The 16,248-nt window shown below is 40.6% G+C and overlaps 1 protein-coding gene across 2 annotated transcripts in view; it reads left to right on the top strand.

Moving 5' to 3' along the window:
- The window catches only part of DIAPH2 (diaphanous related formin 2), a 353,946-nt gene that overhangs the window by 137,888 nt on the left and 199,810 nt on the right, over positions 1 to 16,248 (top strand). For both annotated transcript variants that reach the window (XM_087727709.1, XM_087727708.1), the window contains 2 exons: positions 5,514 to 5,615; positions 12,211 to 12,450. In XM_087727709.1, coding sequence (XP_087583835.1) covers positions 5,514 to 5,615; positions 12,211 to 12,450 — 342 coding nt within the window. The remainder of the gene's footprint in view (positions 1 to 5,513; positions 5,616 to 12,210; positions 12,451 to 16,248) is intronic.

The following is a 16,248-nucleotide window of genomic DNA, read 5'->3' as shown; positions in this document are numbered from 1 at the left end:
CTGACAGAAACGTGATTTAAGTTAAGGTAACGGTTAGAGTCAGGGTTAGGGTTAGGGTTAGGTTTAGAGTGCACTTCTGTCGGTGCGCTGTTGTCGGTGCACTTCAGTGCTCATTCGTCGGCGTGGTTTAGAACTTGTGGTTTTGTCACCATGGTTTCGTTGGGCGCCCTTTTGTCGGGCACCCTTTTGTTGGTGAACCATTTTTTTTTTACTACCAGTTCTTGTGGGTCTGGCTGGGTGAGCATGGCAGGGGGAGCATATTGCAATCTCCATTCCCACCCCACTCTGGGGCCAGCCAGGGGTGGTATTTGACAGTTGCCTGAACTATTCAAAATTTCCTTTACCGGTTCTCCAGAACCTGCTGAATTTTATCCCTGGACCACATTCACAAATATGCATGTTGATTCACAATTATTTTAAAACCCTTTTTAGCGTACCGTAGCGATCTAATTATTTGTGTCATCTCAATATTTTAGTTGGTGTGAATTTTGCTTTAGCAAATCTAGAAAACTTGGGGTCACAGATAACAAGAATCAGAAACAGGCAACCATGGAGTAGCTGGATCTTTTACGACAGGGGTGTCAAACTCAAGGCCCCGGGGCTGGATCATGCTTAGATCGGGCCTGCGGGGCTGTCCTGAAAACAACAAAAGCATCCCTCCCCCCCTCAAGCTCCACTTTTGCTAGGAGAAGGTTGCAGGAGGCCAACACGGCTGAAAACGGAGCTCGGGAGCCTGTTTTCGCTGGCGGAGCACTCGGGCCACAACAAGCGCCCCCGACACGAGTGATGTCGAGCTGGCCACACCCACCTTGGTTGCACCCACCCCAAGGTGAAATACAATCCTGATGCAGCCCTCAATGAAATCAAGTTTGACACCCCTGTTTTACGGAGTATTCTGATGCTTCGTATAATAATTTTTTTTTTTAAAAAAAAAACCTTAATAAGCAGTCATATTGAAGAATTGTTCAATAATACCAATTCAGAGCCTGTTAGAAATGACTTTGAATTGGAAACGAGGCTTTCAGCTCATCTCTATCTGTTATGATAGGTTTAATAATGAAAATCCACAAAAGCCGGCCCAAGAAACTGTATCACTTTAATGAGTTGTTTTGAAACAGGAAGGAAAGGTGATATTTTTGAATGCAAGAAAGGGCACCTGTTTCAATATTTTCACTTAACTAACCTTTAAGTGTGCAATTAACATTTTCAGAAAATAAAAAGTTTCTGCTAAATTATTGCCGAAATGTGAAAAGTAGTTTAAGTGATGTCTCGGTTTGGTTTAATGGGCAGTTTTTAACATCTCTGTGCTGACGTGCTGCAAAATTAGAGATATGACGCATGAGAGATTAAACACTATGTTTCTTCAATACTGTCACAAATACCTTCTTTTCACTTTCTCTAGTTGGATATGTGGGTTCTACTCAGAAATATATATATATATTACAATGCCCGGTATGCCCAAATATGGGAGGAAGATCACTACTTCCATTCTCTGTCCTTTGGCTCGTCACAAGAGACCATCCAGACAGAACCCAATATTTTTTTACTGTTGCCTTTTTGTTACATTTGTTATATTTTTGCTGATAAATAAATAAAGGGAGACTAGTATAGATCTATTTCAAGCTATTTAGCTCTCATCAGCTAGCCATACCCTTACTGGGAATCGAGCCTGTGCTGTATTGCCTCTAAGGCAGATGTGTTAACCATTGAGCCACAGAGCTCGACTCCTTATCAGCCAGCCAGGCTGAAAGGTATCTATTTAGATTTTACAACCCCCGGTATGCTCAAATATGGGAGGAAGATCACTACTTCCATTCTCTGTCCTTCGGCTCGTCACAAGAGACCATCCAGACAGAACCCAATATTTTTTTACTGTTGCCTTTTTGTTACATTTGTTATATTTATGAGATGAGAGCTCCACCTCTAGGCCACCGTTCCATCCATCCATCCATCCATCCATCCATCCATCCATCCATCCATCCATCCATCCATCCCCCCAACCAACCAACCAACCAACCATCCATCTATCTCTACCTAGGATTGAACTCACAGCCTCCTGATTGTGAGATGAGAGCACCGCCTCTAGGCCACTGTACCATCCATCCATCCATCCATCCATCCATCCATCCATCCAAGCATTCATCCATCCATCCATCCCCTCCCCAACCAACCAACCATCCATCTATGTCTACCTAGGATCGAACTCACAGCCTCCTGATTGTGAGATGAGAGCTCTACCTCTAGGCCACCGTACCATCAATTCATCAATCCCAACCAACCAACCAACCAACCAACCAACCATCCATCCATCCATCCATCCATCCATCCATCCATCCATCCATCTAATCTCTACCTAGGATCAAACTCACAGCCTCCTGATTGTGAGGCAAGAGCTTCTCCTCTAGGCCACCGTACCACTCCAAAACAATGCACAAACAATCCAACTTGTAATGCCGATTTCAAATTTTGAAAGTTGTAGTTTTCCTTTTTCCTCACTGTTCTATAGACATTTTCATCCATTCTTTATGAATGGAAGCCAGGAACCAGCTCTGGAACGTTAATGATTGAACTCAAACACTCTTAATTCCATCTAAGGTTGATTGCAGATAGGCCTTGACTTACGACCACAATTTTTGTTGCTGAGCGAGAACATTGTTAAGCGAGCCTTGCCTCATTTGACCACCTTCCTTGCCGTAGTTGTTTAAGGGAATCCCTGAAGCTGTTAAGCTAGTAACACGGTCGTAAAGTGACTCTGGTTTCCCCATGGAGTTTTCCTTGTCAAGAGGAGGCAAATGGGGACACCATTGCAACTGTGGGAACACAGCAAGGTTCATAAATATGAGTCATATGCCAAGCATCTGAATTTTGATCACGTAAGCATGGAATTGCTGCAACGGTCATAAATATAAAACACAGCTTTACATCACCTTAGAAATAGAATAGCAGAGTTGGAAGGGACCTTGGAGGTCTTCTAGTCCAACCCCTTGCTTAGGCAGAAAGCCTTACACCACTTCAGACAAATGGTTATCCAATCTCTTCTTAAAGACTTCCAGTGTTGGGGCATTTACAATTTCTGGAGGCAAGTCGTTCCACTGATTCATTGTTCTAACAGTCAGGAAATTTCTCCTTAGTTCTAAGTTGCTTCTCTTCTTGATTAGTTTTCACCCATTGCTTCTTGTCCTGCCTCAGGTGCTTTGGAGAATAGCTTGACTCCCTCTTCCTTGTGGCAACCCCTGAGATATTGGAACTGTGTTTGACAACAATCATTGAACGAATAGTGGCCAGTCAGGGGTTGCTATCTGCCATTATTGAACTCAAACACCCATCATTGAATCTACGGTTGTTAATTTCTTAAGTCGGTTTCGTCTTTGGGTATCACGGATCCCGTAACTGTCTTCCCAGCAGTAAGAGAGAGAAGAAGGCTTGAAAGCGGCTGACAGTTGGTGAAATTCTGCTAATGAAAGTTGGCTGCCGATATAAATTATTATTATTATTATTATTTCCCTTTCAGTTTCGTGAGAGTGAAAGAGCTCACGGTGTCCTGATGGGACAGGTGTTGACGAATTGCGTTCACACCATGCCCCCGTGTATTTATAAAATGATTTCACTCTGCCTGGTGTGTAGGAAACAGAAAAAAACAGTCAGTGATACATTAAAAGCAACCTCAGATCCAGCTTCCAAGCTATTTGATGTGGCGTGTGTTTTATTTTAAGTTTCTCCTTATACTCTCACAGCTTATCCACCCCACAAAAGTGCTTTCAGCATATATATATGCTAAGCAATGCACTATTTCATGGAAATAACAGACAGCTTAGAATTGCCACTCAGATTTCTCTGCTGTAGAAGTCAGTGGGCGCAGATGAATGTTTCCCTTTTGAATATTTCCCATCGACCACATCGTGTGAGGTCAACATACATTTTCCTTCGAAAATCATAAGGAGGTTTTTTTTTTTTTTGCTTTAGCACTGTTAGAGCATTATGTTAACAACTAGCCGATAACCCGACATTGCCCGGGTATTTAATTATAGGAGGAAAATGTCCCTGTGGAGTACTGTGAAGCTGTTACCATGGCAACTCCACTGCGCTGCACAGTAGGAACCATTTTACGGCAGTACAGTAGAAGCCCTTTTAAGGTACAACAGGCTGTATCTTAACAGAACACACACCCCAAGGGGTATTAGGAGTGTCTTAACCCCCCCCTCCAATATTTGTTTCCAGAGAGTAAGTCCTCTGTGTACCAAGTTTGGTTGAAATTGCTCAAGGCATTTCAGAGTTATGCTGGAACACACACACAGACACAGACACAGACACAGACACAAACACACAGCCATTTTTATATAGATAGATAGCTTTCATTTAATCATTATGCTTCCCATCTGTTAAGAGATGGGAGTGAGATCATTCTGGCCAGAGAAATAAGAATTATTGAAGAGTTGACATCTTCTACCATGAGAGGCTTTCAAAAGTTTGTAATAATTCCAACTGGGTGCAAAAATCTCCACTGAAAAGTCTTTAACTCAGTTCTGACATTGAATGTTGACCCTCCTCTGTTTCTGTATTCATTGAACCTTCTTTCTTTACCTTCTTCTTCTGTAGTGAAGCTTTCTCTCATTTTCAGTTTATACATAGTGCTTGCCATCCATGGTACATATTGCACTTTGGCAGGTTCTACAATCCTTCTTGCCTCCAGAAGTTGTGAATGCTCCAACACTGGAAATTTTTAAGATGATGTTGGATAACCTTTTGTCTGAAGTGGTGTAGGGTTTCTTCCCTAGGCAGGGGGTTGCACTAGAAGACCTCCAAGGTCCCTTCCAACTCTACCATTCTATTCTATATTGTGGCGTAACAATCACAATAGCAGCAACGTCTGCCTGGAGAAGAATTTGATCAGCGATGGTTCCAGAATCTGGAAAAAAGGATGCCTGTTGTATAATTTGCAATTGTTTTGATGTAAGGCTTTATCGAACCATTCTTCAGAAAGGCTGAATGGGAAATGTAATTTCATGATTCATACCGAAGCCCTCTTTCACGCCCACGAGTGGAATGGACGCTGTCATGAATATATGGAAAGAAACCACAGGCTCATATTTCAAGGTTATAGGATCACCTCATTATATTTGGAGCCAGGGCATACACAACCCTTTGCTAAAAACTCAGCAGAAATGTTTTCAATATATTGAACGGGTAGTGATTGAAATAATTCTCAAACAATGAATAATATCTGGGGATTGCCTGCCTGTGAATTAACGGGGGGGGGGGGTGTCTGCTTTTCATGAAAAAGTAACTGCTCAATGGATATCAAAATAATCATTTGAAGTTATAATGCATTTTGCAAGTTTAGGACATTAAAGAGACACAGTCTTTTTAACTACCGCAAATCACTCTCTGATACGATTGGACACTATTGTACGCTGGGAGATAGATGTGTGGGACAGTGTGAAAACCATTAATTGTTGTCTTCCTTTCTGAGAGAGAGAAGAGCAGTAATCTCTAATTTCTGTTTCTCACATTAGAACTTGGTTAAAAATCTCCCTGAACAAAAAGAACTTAATGCCTTAGCTGAACTGAAGAACGAATATGATGATCTCTGTGAGTCGGAACAGTTTGGGGTTGTGGTAAGTTGAATTGTCTCTCCTCTCCTTTCTCCTGCCCTTCCTCTTTTCTCCTTCTCATTCTCCTCCTCCTTCTCATTCTTCTCCTTCTGCTTCTCCTCCCCTTCCTCTCCTCCCCTCGCCTCCTTTCTCCTGCCCTTCCTCTCCTCCCCTCCCCTCCTTTCTCCTGCCCTTCCTCTTTTCTCCTCCTCCTTCTCCTGCTTCTCCTGCCCTTCCTCTTCTCTCCTCTTTCACCTACCATTCCTCTTTCCTCCTCCTCCTCCTCCTCCTCCTCCTCCTCCTCCTCCTCCTCCTCCTCCTCCTCCTCCTCCTCCTGCTTCTCCTGCCCTTCCTCTCCTCTCCGCTTTTCCTCTCCTTTCCCCTCCTCTCCTTTCCATAAAATACTTATTCTACTTCTACTCTAGCTAAAATTCTTAATCATGCCCGACCTTATGTTTCATGATGATCAAAGGTTACCTAGATGTGGCCACCTAGCTGGATCCCCAATCACTGGTCAGATGGTGGAATTAATTGTGGAATGAAAGATACTTGGAATCTCTTTTTCCAACTTTGCTGCAGAATAGCCTGCAAGGATAAAAAAATATTTTAATCCATTAATACTGCCAAAAGATTCTTGGGGAGGAAAAAAAAAGGATCAGAACAATGTTACAAAATACAAAGTTACTTGGATATTTTCATCTAGTACCTTCCTCTAAAGTAGATATTACAGTTTCCATCAAAGCTAAAAATATGGCTTCAAGGGACACTATGAGGTAGAGTCTAGGAAAAGAAAACTTCTTGGCAAGGGAGAAAAAAAGATACCACTCAATTTGAACCATATTTCTATATTAACAGTTTTATAGGTGTTGATTGTAGTTCCTCTGGTTTTCTTTCTGTTACACTGTCAGAAGTCTTTGTTTCTTTTACCCGTTTATCTTCCCTTAGGGCTCCATCAAGACATGTGAATGTCTTTTCCTTTGGAACAGAATCCCCATATTTTCTCACACTTGTCATTAAAGCTTCTTTTGGGTCTCTTCGGATTCCGAGATGTTCTAGGCAGAGTAAATTTTTCAGAGTGCATCCCATATAATCACATTGCATAAAAAAAACCCACCATTGGGCAAGATTAGAGCAAAAGGTGGCTCAGTGGCTAAGGCGCTGAGCTTGCCGATCATAAAGGATGGAAGTTCAGCGGTTCAAATCCCTAGCGCTGCGTAATGGAGTGAGCTCCCGTTACTTGTCCCAGCTTCTGCCAATCTAGCAGTTCGAAAGCAGGTAAAAATGCAAATAGAAAAATAGGGACCACCTTAGATGGGAATGTAACAGCGTTCTACGCGCCTTCGGTGTTTAGTCATGCCAGCCACATGACCATGGAGACATCTTTGCGCAGCACTGGCTGTTTGGCTTTGAAACGGAGATGAGCACCGCCCCCTAGAGTTGGGAACGACTAGCACATATGTGCGAGGGGAACCTTTACCTTTTACCTTTAAGGTTAGAGCGAATCATCCCCTTACATGGTAAACTGCTGTAATTATCCAAATTATCCAAAATAACAGTTCATTTAAGAACCATCACATCCATGGGAGAATTTTTGCCATGTTGAAACGCGTAGGGATTTCATAATTTATTCACACAGTGTTGAGGTCCTATTTTGGCAAGGGAGCGTTAATCTCTGGCAGTTGTTCTACTTATCTGCAAATCCACAGCTTACACACAAATACATTTTTATTATTGTTTTGCGTAATACAAAGAATTCTGCGGGACTTAGGGAAGATTCACCTGTTTATGGAGCACAGACCATATATATGAGTGGAAAGTGATTAGGAGCTAAAGGATGCTCTTCTTTGTCCTTTCAATATCTTTTTGACTCACCTTTTGTATTACCATTTAACCTCTTGGGTCTGAAACTTAATTCCCATGCATTTTTTCAAGGTAGTCCTAAACCTCTGCTCAAATGATGTTTTCAACCTTATAACCTGTTTGCTTATGTGGGCCCAAATACATTCATGATAGCTAGACCTTCCAGAATCATTTCTAATCTTATTTTGCCCCAATTTGTATTCTTTGAAGAAGTATTATTTTAATTTAGGCTTTGTTGAGAGGGGGGGAGGGAGAAAGTGAGGGGACACACAGATAAGAGACAACCCAGGCCAGAGCTGGATAAGAGATAGAGGAAAAGTGTAAGAATAGCCATTGCCTAGAGCCTACTTATCCATTTGGATGAGAGTAGTAAGAGTTTACTCTGGCAAGATTCTGTCTATTGTATGCAAGCAAATAAAGAAATGAATTTTGGCTGGATGATTGCATGTTGTTCTTCGCTTTAGCCTGACAGCTTTTAACTAAGTCACCCAGATGTGCTAATATATGACATCTAACTCATATTTTAACTGAAAACCAACTTTCCCATACATATACGTACATGTATAAGGTGTGCTGTTTGTTAGAGAGGCTTGTTAAATAATGAAATTAGAGGATCACATCGTTGCTATGCAATCACGTTGAACCTTTCAAAGGTGCTGCTTATAAAATCTGATCATTTTTAAATAGATTTTATAGACATCATTGGTAAAAGGGGTCTTGCTTATAATAATCTGAGACCTGGTGTTTAAAATGTATAGGTGGCTTACAATTTGCATCTGAAGGTGAGAGATTGTTTTCGTTCTTCAGAATGCATACACCTATTTGCATATACACATTAGGTAAGTTAATGATTAATATAAGGCCTTAATTGGATAATCAATATACCCATCAAATCTAATAAAGGTCAAAATTGGATGTTCAAAATTCATTTGGAAAAGTCACACTTTCTAATTAGGTGACTTATTATAACAGTCTAATTAGCTTAATATTCTTATTTGTGCATGAAAATTGGAGCATCGCATTTTCATTTAGATGAAACATTAAGATGAATTATGTCTTCAAATTAGGTACAGCATTTGGAATTGTATCCTAGTGTAATTAAAAAAAAGTTTTGCAGTGATTTTGAGGAAGATGACATTGAATGATGGAAAACAAAGAAACATTACTAAAGTTGATACTTCAGATATGAAAATTGACATGTTCAAAACTGTTTATAGTTTTGATGTTGATTTAATGTTTCTTATTTGGGATTTCTCTGATACAAAGAAATGATATAGTATTTAATAAGCACTTCCTGACATATATTATGAATTTTACCACGGTAATCTAAAGAAAACATTAACAACAAATATACAATTTAATTGTCACATACATACCTCAAGTACAATAATGTTAATTGCATTTATTATTTCTTCAGTTCTCACTCTAATTCTCTCCCTTTTGTCTTCCCTGTTCCTGCTCAGCCCTTAATCTTTATTGGAAGATCAGAATAATAAATATGAAGCAAAAAAAAAAAAGTAATTTAGTGCTTAAATATGACAAGCCAGTTTCCCAAGCATGTAGATGCATGATTGGATTGGGACACAATTTAGAGGAATTAACTTTTCTCCGCCTGACATGAATTATGGATTTAACTCCTTTTAAGAATACCATTTGACCTTCAGGATGACAGAAAAATAACCCCCTTGAAGGAGATCCACCAGGGTGAAAGAGTCTGGTTATTTTAGGTGCTCAAAGGAGGAAAAAGCCATTTAGAAACGCTTTAAGTAGCAAAAGCATAAATCTATCGGAAGGTCTGTAGGGAAATAAAGTACTTGTAACAGCTTTTAAAGGCTATTTGTTGCCTTCTCTTTTTAATATGGATCAGGTTGAAAAATGAAATTTCCTTGGTGGTGTTTTGATGGACGGTGACTTCATAATGGAACTGAACACTTCCATATTATGCAATTGCATTCAGTATCCGTGGGCACTTTACAAAGGGAATCATAAAGGCAAAATCTAGGTCTTATGAAGTGCAACGTAGAATCATATTTGACAACTGTCATGGTTTTCAGTTCAATTGTTTTCCAGGCTTACATCAGGGCTTAGTAAGCTATAATTCTGCAGCGACACTAAAAAGCATTTAGTAATTGTATATATTCCTGCCCTTGTTTGTATACATCGATATTATTTGCACGATTGTTACGCTGCTCCTAACCACAATAGAAACTCTGCAACGGAGGTCAACATCTTTCTAAATGGAGATTAAATATAGTTCTATAAATCTTTGGCAATGCATATCACAAGGGCTTTTTATCAAGCTAATGGAAGGCTGAGTTTTGCTTATAATGGTTATCCTTCTTTAAAATGCACTGTATATAGAAATCTCTACAGTAATATCACTTTGGAGAATATTGTCAAGGGGGAAAAGTGTTTTTACTATCTCAAATGGGCATTGATAAAACTATTTGGAGAAATAAAATGACAGGATGCGTTATTGAGAAAGCAGGAAGAAGAAAAAAAATCATCAGACAACGTGCATTGTAATATTTATTCAATATTTCAGGTTCTCCTGTCTTTCATGACACAGTAAAGCTATTGTGTAACTGTATGTCGGTAAATGCAAACATTTGTGATCCTTAGCAAAGTTGAGCAAAGGCCGGATTTTAATTTAAACGGCAATGCACATCATGGGGTACCATTTGTCTCAGGTTTTGTTTCTTGGTTACATTAGTTATTTATGTAGTTGATGAACTGACTTCTTTGCAAATTAAAAAAAAAAAAGTAAACCATTTCAATGTAAAGGACTAGTAAACTTGATACGGATTAAATCAGGGATGTCAAACTCAATTTCATTGAGGGCCGCATCAGGGTTGTGTTTGACCTTGGGGGGGGGGGCATGGCCAGCCTCAACATCACTCATGTTGCAGGTACCTGTGGTGGCCCAAGTGCTCTGCGAGCAAAAATGGTCTCCTGAGCTGCGTTTTTGGCTGTGATGGCCTCATGAAACCCTTTGCCTGAGAAAAACTTTCATTTTCGCTGACAGAAGCACCATGGGCTGGTCCTTTGCTGTTTCAAGGGTGGCCCTGCAGGCCAGATCTAAGCACTCCATAGGCTGGATCGGGCCCCCACACCTTGAGTTTGACACCTCTGGATTAAATGAACCAATAAGTATGGGGTTGTAATGGATGGAATAGCTAAAGTCACCAAGCTAGAAATGAGACCAAAGTCAGCTATATTATCTTGGACCAATTTCTCTCTTTAGCCCTAGAAAAAATTTCAAGTATTTGCTCATATAAGTTGTCAGGATCTTATTTCCTCCTCCTCCTCCTCCTCCTCCTCCTCCTCCTCCTCCTCCTCCTCCTCCTCCTCCTCCTCCGTCTCTCCAGTTTTTTGATAGGTTTCTTTACCCACACTGTTGTGGCCTGCCAGCGACCAGCAGAGCTGGCAGCAGATTCAGACAGTGAGGAGGTTGGGGAGGAAGATGGCCCAGTCCTGGAGTCTGGGGAAGGCCCTGATGAGGGCTCTGTGTCGGAGGCAGAGTGGGGGCCAGAGCCGTATGCCGTTTATCAGCTGCCTTTGGAGTCGGATATCAGTGGGGCTGAAGAACAGCTGGACCCTGTTCCCGATGTGCGCATATGCAGAGCTGTCAGGAGAAGGGTACAATTAAGGAACAGAGGTCGACTCGGGAGTAAAGGCACAAGGGGACAGTGAATGGCCCCTCCCATAGGGAATAAATAGGAGCAAAAGGGGAGTGATGTTTGTAGGAGAGAATTAGTTCGTTAGGGTGAAGATTTTCTTATCTGAAAGACCCCTTGCCAAGTATTTCCTTGTACAGTGTTGCCTCTGGAAGCCGCCGACCTGGCAACTCTCCAAGGACTGATAAGGTCTGTGTTTGCAATTCACCCTTGAAAGACTATTTGCCGGGACTTTGCTGGATGTGAGTGCTAGGAATTCACATTAGCCAAATAAAAAGGATTTTTGGGATGGGACAAGGAGTCTGTTTCATGATTTGATGAAGCCTAGGTTAGAACACAGCCATAGCAGAACCAACAGTGGGTACAACCTCTATCAGATAATGTATCCTATAAATATACTTTTTCTGCATACATACAGACCAGAGGTGAATTGCTCCTGTTTTGGCCCAGATCGGGCGAACTGGAAAGAGGCTCCCTCTGCCCCCCCCCCCCTCCAACACTTCTGCAAGTGAACTGGCAGTAAAAAAAGTGGAAACCCACCACTGATGATAGATAGATGATAGATAGATAGATAGATAGATAGATAGATAGATAGATAGATAGATAGATAGATAGATAGATAGATGATAGATAGATAGATGATAGATAGATAGATGATAGATAGATAGATGATAGATAGATGATAGATAGATAGATAGATAGATAGATAGATAGATAGATAGATGATAGATAGATAGATCCGTCAGTACGTACGTAAACAAACCTCCTCCTCCACCCCTTACCTCTTCCTCCTCCTCCCTCCCCCCTCTCTCTTCTATCTTTTATCTATATGTCTTTCTATCCATGAAATTAATTCATTAAGCCTGGGGACAATTTTTATTTTCCTTAGGTTGAAAAACCAACCAATCAACCAGCCAGCCAGCCAGCCAGCCAACCAACCAACCAACAAGTATCTAATTTAAATGAGCTGTACATTCCTATGCCTGTGCAAAAAAAAAACCCTAGAAATGTTGCCATTCATCCGTTTTATTCTCTGAAGCATCTTATTTTTTCCCCCACCCTTTCCTCCTCTTCCTTTCCAGATGAGCTCAGTGAAACTGCTGCAGCCTCGTCTCAACGGGATCCTTTTCAAGCTCACATTTGAAGAGCACATCAACAACATCAAGCCTGGCATCATGGCTGTCACGATCGCGTGTGAGGAGCTGAAGAAGAGTGAAAGCTTCACTAAGCTTTTAGAACTGGTGCTAATGATTGGGAACTACATGAATTCCGGCTCAAGAAATGCCCAATCGCTGGGTTTTAATATTAGTTTCCTTTGCAAGGTGAGTGTGAACCATATAAAAATACCATGTACAAATACATTTTTCAAGTGCCAGTACATTTTCCTCCACCTACTTCTTTGTGTGTGTGTGTGTGTGTGTGTGTGTGTGTGTGTGTGTGTGTGTGTAAAATCTCTTTTTAAACTGGAATGTTGCTTACACTTCCCAAGTCCTACCCATAAAGACAAGTATTGAGAAGCAGGTGATAAATTGATAGGGAAGGAGGGAGGGAGGGAGAGAGAGAAAAAGAAAGAGAGACAGACAGACAGCTATGGATGGATGGATAATGGATGGAGATAGATAGATAGATAGATAGATAGATAGATAGATAGATAGATAGATAGATAGAGATAGATAGATAGATAGATAGATAGATAGATAGATAGATAGATAGATAGATGATAGATAAAGTTAAATATATATTTTTGCTGGGAATATTATAAATTTGCTGTACAAGTTTATGATATGCAAGGTGAGTGGTTATGTTCTGACCTAGGCTTCCCAAAAGTGTAAAACCAATAAATAAAACCCCTTTTATTTAATTTAAAGTGAATTCCTCTCCAGCAAAGTCCCGTCCAACAGTATTTCAAGAGGTTTCACAACTCCAGACCTTTTATCAAGCTTGGAGACCTGCTAGGCCAATATCTTCCAAACGCCATGCTGTAGCTGATAATACTTGGCAAGAAGTCAGGAAGAGATCTTCACCCTAATGAATTAAACTAATTGTCTCATGCAAACTCTCCTCTCCTTTCGCTCCTTTTTATTCCCTATGGGAGGGGCCATTCACCGTCCACCTGTACCTTTACTCCCAAGTCGACCCTTGTTCCTTAACTGTTCCCTTCTCTGTGCATGCGCACATCAGGAACAGGCTCCAGCTGTTCTTCTGCCCCACTGATATCCAATTCCAAAGGTAGCTGATAACTGTCAGATGTCCCTGGCCCATCTCTGCCTCCGATGCAGAGCCCTCATTAGAGCCTTTCCCAGACTCCAGGACTGGCCCATGTTCCTCCTCAACCTCCTCACAGTCTGAGTCTGTCACCAGTTCCGCTGGCGGACCACAACATGTTATGAGTATAAAGATATCTTTAGGGGAGTAACAGTACAGAACAAGTAGTCCTTGTCTAACAAATGTTTGTTTTGTTACCGAAGTTACAATGGGACTGAAAAAAAAAAAATGCCTTAGCACCGTTCTTCATACAACCATTGCAGCATTACTGCGGTTATAGAATCAAAATTCAGATGCTTGGCGAACTGACTCATATTTATGACGGTGGCAGTGTCCCGGGATCATGTGATTCCCTTTTGCGACCTTCTGACAAGCAAAATCCACAGGGAGTCGACATTCACTTAACAACCATATTTCCAACTTAACAACGCCGGTGAATCACTTAACAGTTATGCCCCCCGCAAAAAAACCAAAAAAAACCCAGGACATTACAATGGAACAAAATTCACTTAACAACTGTCTTGCTTAGCAACAGAAATTTTGTGCTTCATTGTGGTCATAAGTCGAAGGCTACCTCACTGGTAAAATTCTTTTTTTTTTTTACTACCGGTTCTTTGGGCGTGGCTTGGTGGGCGTGGCTTGGTGGGCGTGGCTTGGTGGGCGTGGCAGGGGAAGGATACTGTAAAATCCCCATTCCCTCCCCAATCTGGGGCCAGCCAGAGGTACTATTTCCCGGTTCCCCAAACTACTCAAAATTTCTGCTACGGTTCTCCAGCACCTGTCAAAACCTGCTGAAATTTACCCCTAGGCTACCTATGTTTTTCTGCACCCATTTCTAAAAAAATAAATAAAAATAAATAAAAGGCTAATTTTTTTTTGGGGGGGGAAGGATCAAAAATTGGCTGGAGGCAATAACAGGGGTTAAAATAGAATGGAAACCTGAATTTTTCTTTATTAGGAATAATGTCTGCAAAATACAAAAAAGAAATCCAGTATTTAATACTACATATAATTACGGCGGCAAGGATTGCCTTTGCCCAGAAATGGAAAAACAAATTAATTCCAAGCGAAGGTGAAATAATAAGAAAGGTTCTGGATTGTGCTGAAATGGACAAACTAACTAAAGAAATCCAGGGAAAAGAAGGATCAGAATTCTACCAGATATGGGATAAATGGTATAGGTGGATGGAGGAAAGAAACAAGAATCAATGAAGGAATATAACAAAACTCAAAAAAATAATAATAATTATGAGTAAAATAAGAGGGTTAAGAATGGTGAAATCCAAATGAAATACAATAGAAGGGGAAATAATATAAGGTGAGCAGTATCGATTGATAATTGCTATTAGAAAGAACAGGAAGCTCCTGTTCGTATTGTATTGTGTAAATGTGGTGTACGTCTAGGTTTTGTGTGTGTGTATTTTACATGTTTGTTAATTAAAAATAAATAAATAAACCACTGCTTTTTAACTGGAATATTGCTTCTAATTCTCAAGTCTTATCGATGGTGAAAAGTGTTGAAGAACAGGTCAGATTTTCCAATCTGCTTTTTCGTTTCTCTTTCTGCCTGGCTTTGATTTAATGCCTTAAATACTATACCACGTGGAACCGACGTTTCAGAAATTTTAATGTATCCTTAATTTTTCTATGGGGCACTAACTACCACGGATGTTTGTGGTTAATGTGCATCTTTATGTAAATCCCAGACCTGGTTGTTTGTGCGTGTGAAGAGAAGAGGAAAAAAAAAAAAGACAACAGCGCTAAATCCTTTGAACCCAATCTGGGGAAATGAGAATGTGAGGTTTAATCCAAAGGACAGCTTAATTTCACTGACCATTATCCAACTGAATTGGGAAGGAAATAACATCTTCCGTAGTGGCTGCAGCACAATAAATAATAGCTTTAATGCAAACTGAAAAGGTATAACAACATCAGTAGACCTGTTGTGGGCCAATGGCGGGGAGTGGGGGGGGAGGAGGAGATTAAAGCAGCATTTGAAAGAGCATGTTATGAAAAAGTTACCATTTAAATCTTTTGTATATCCGGACACAGGGATGATTCAAGCATAGATTAACCTGATTCATGAGCTCTCCTTTCCGTAATTAATACTGCGTGAATTACTGGGTGCATTTCTCTAAATGTAGCGTGCTGGACTCTCAAGGAGATAACTATCGGCATTGTCGATAGAGTATCTTAAAATGTGTTTGGGATGGCTTTGTTGTTGTGGTGCTATCAGGAATCGCAATTACAAGGACGTCTTTAGAAAACGTACAATACACATTTGTGTGGATTTGACTGGAACCGTCAAGCTAATGGGGTTTGGGCCAAGCATCAAATTCCAGCGTTTGTAGTTTCTCTCTCTCTGGTGTTCAATCACTAGTATTAAAGAGAAAATAAATTTGTCCCAACGTTAATCCATAATGAACATTACTTTAATCAAGAAACAAATGTATAATGTGGATGTACCCTCCACATCAGTCACCATTTCTTACGAATGAATTAGGAAGAATGTCTTTAATTTTGCCTTTTTTCAAATTATATTTATAAGTGCCTTTCTTTCCTGGATCTGAAATCTTTAAACACTAATTTCTGTAAGATCTCAGATGTATGAAGTAGCTAAGTGGATGTATCTCTCTCTCTCTCTTTTTTTTTCCTCCAACTATACATTCTGCTAAAGGGAGGGGGTGGCTCAGTGGCTAATACACTGAGCTTGTTGATCAAAACGGTCGGCAGTTCGGTGGTTTGAATCCCTAGCGCCATGTAACGGAGTGAGCTCCCATTACTTGTCCCAGCTTCTGCCAACCTAGCAGTTCGAAAGCATGTAAAAAATGCAAGTAGAAAAATAGGGACCACCT

The sequence above is a fragment of the Thamnophis sirtalis genome, unplaced genomic scaffold (genome assembly GCF_051295495.1).
Source record: "Thamnophis sirtalis isolate CommonGarterSnake01/CBP01778 unplaced genomic scaffold, rThaSir2_p1.2 scaffold_13, whole genome shotgun sequence".
Classification (NCBI taxonomy): domain Eukaryota; kingdom Metazoa; phylum Chordata; class Lepidosauria; order Squamata; family Natricidae; genus Thamnophis; species Thamnophis sirtalis.
This window is presented reverse-complemented; position numbering and strand designations above follow the sequence as displayed.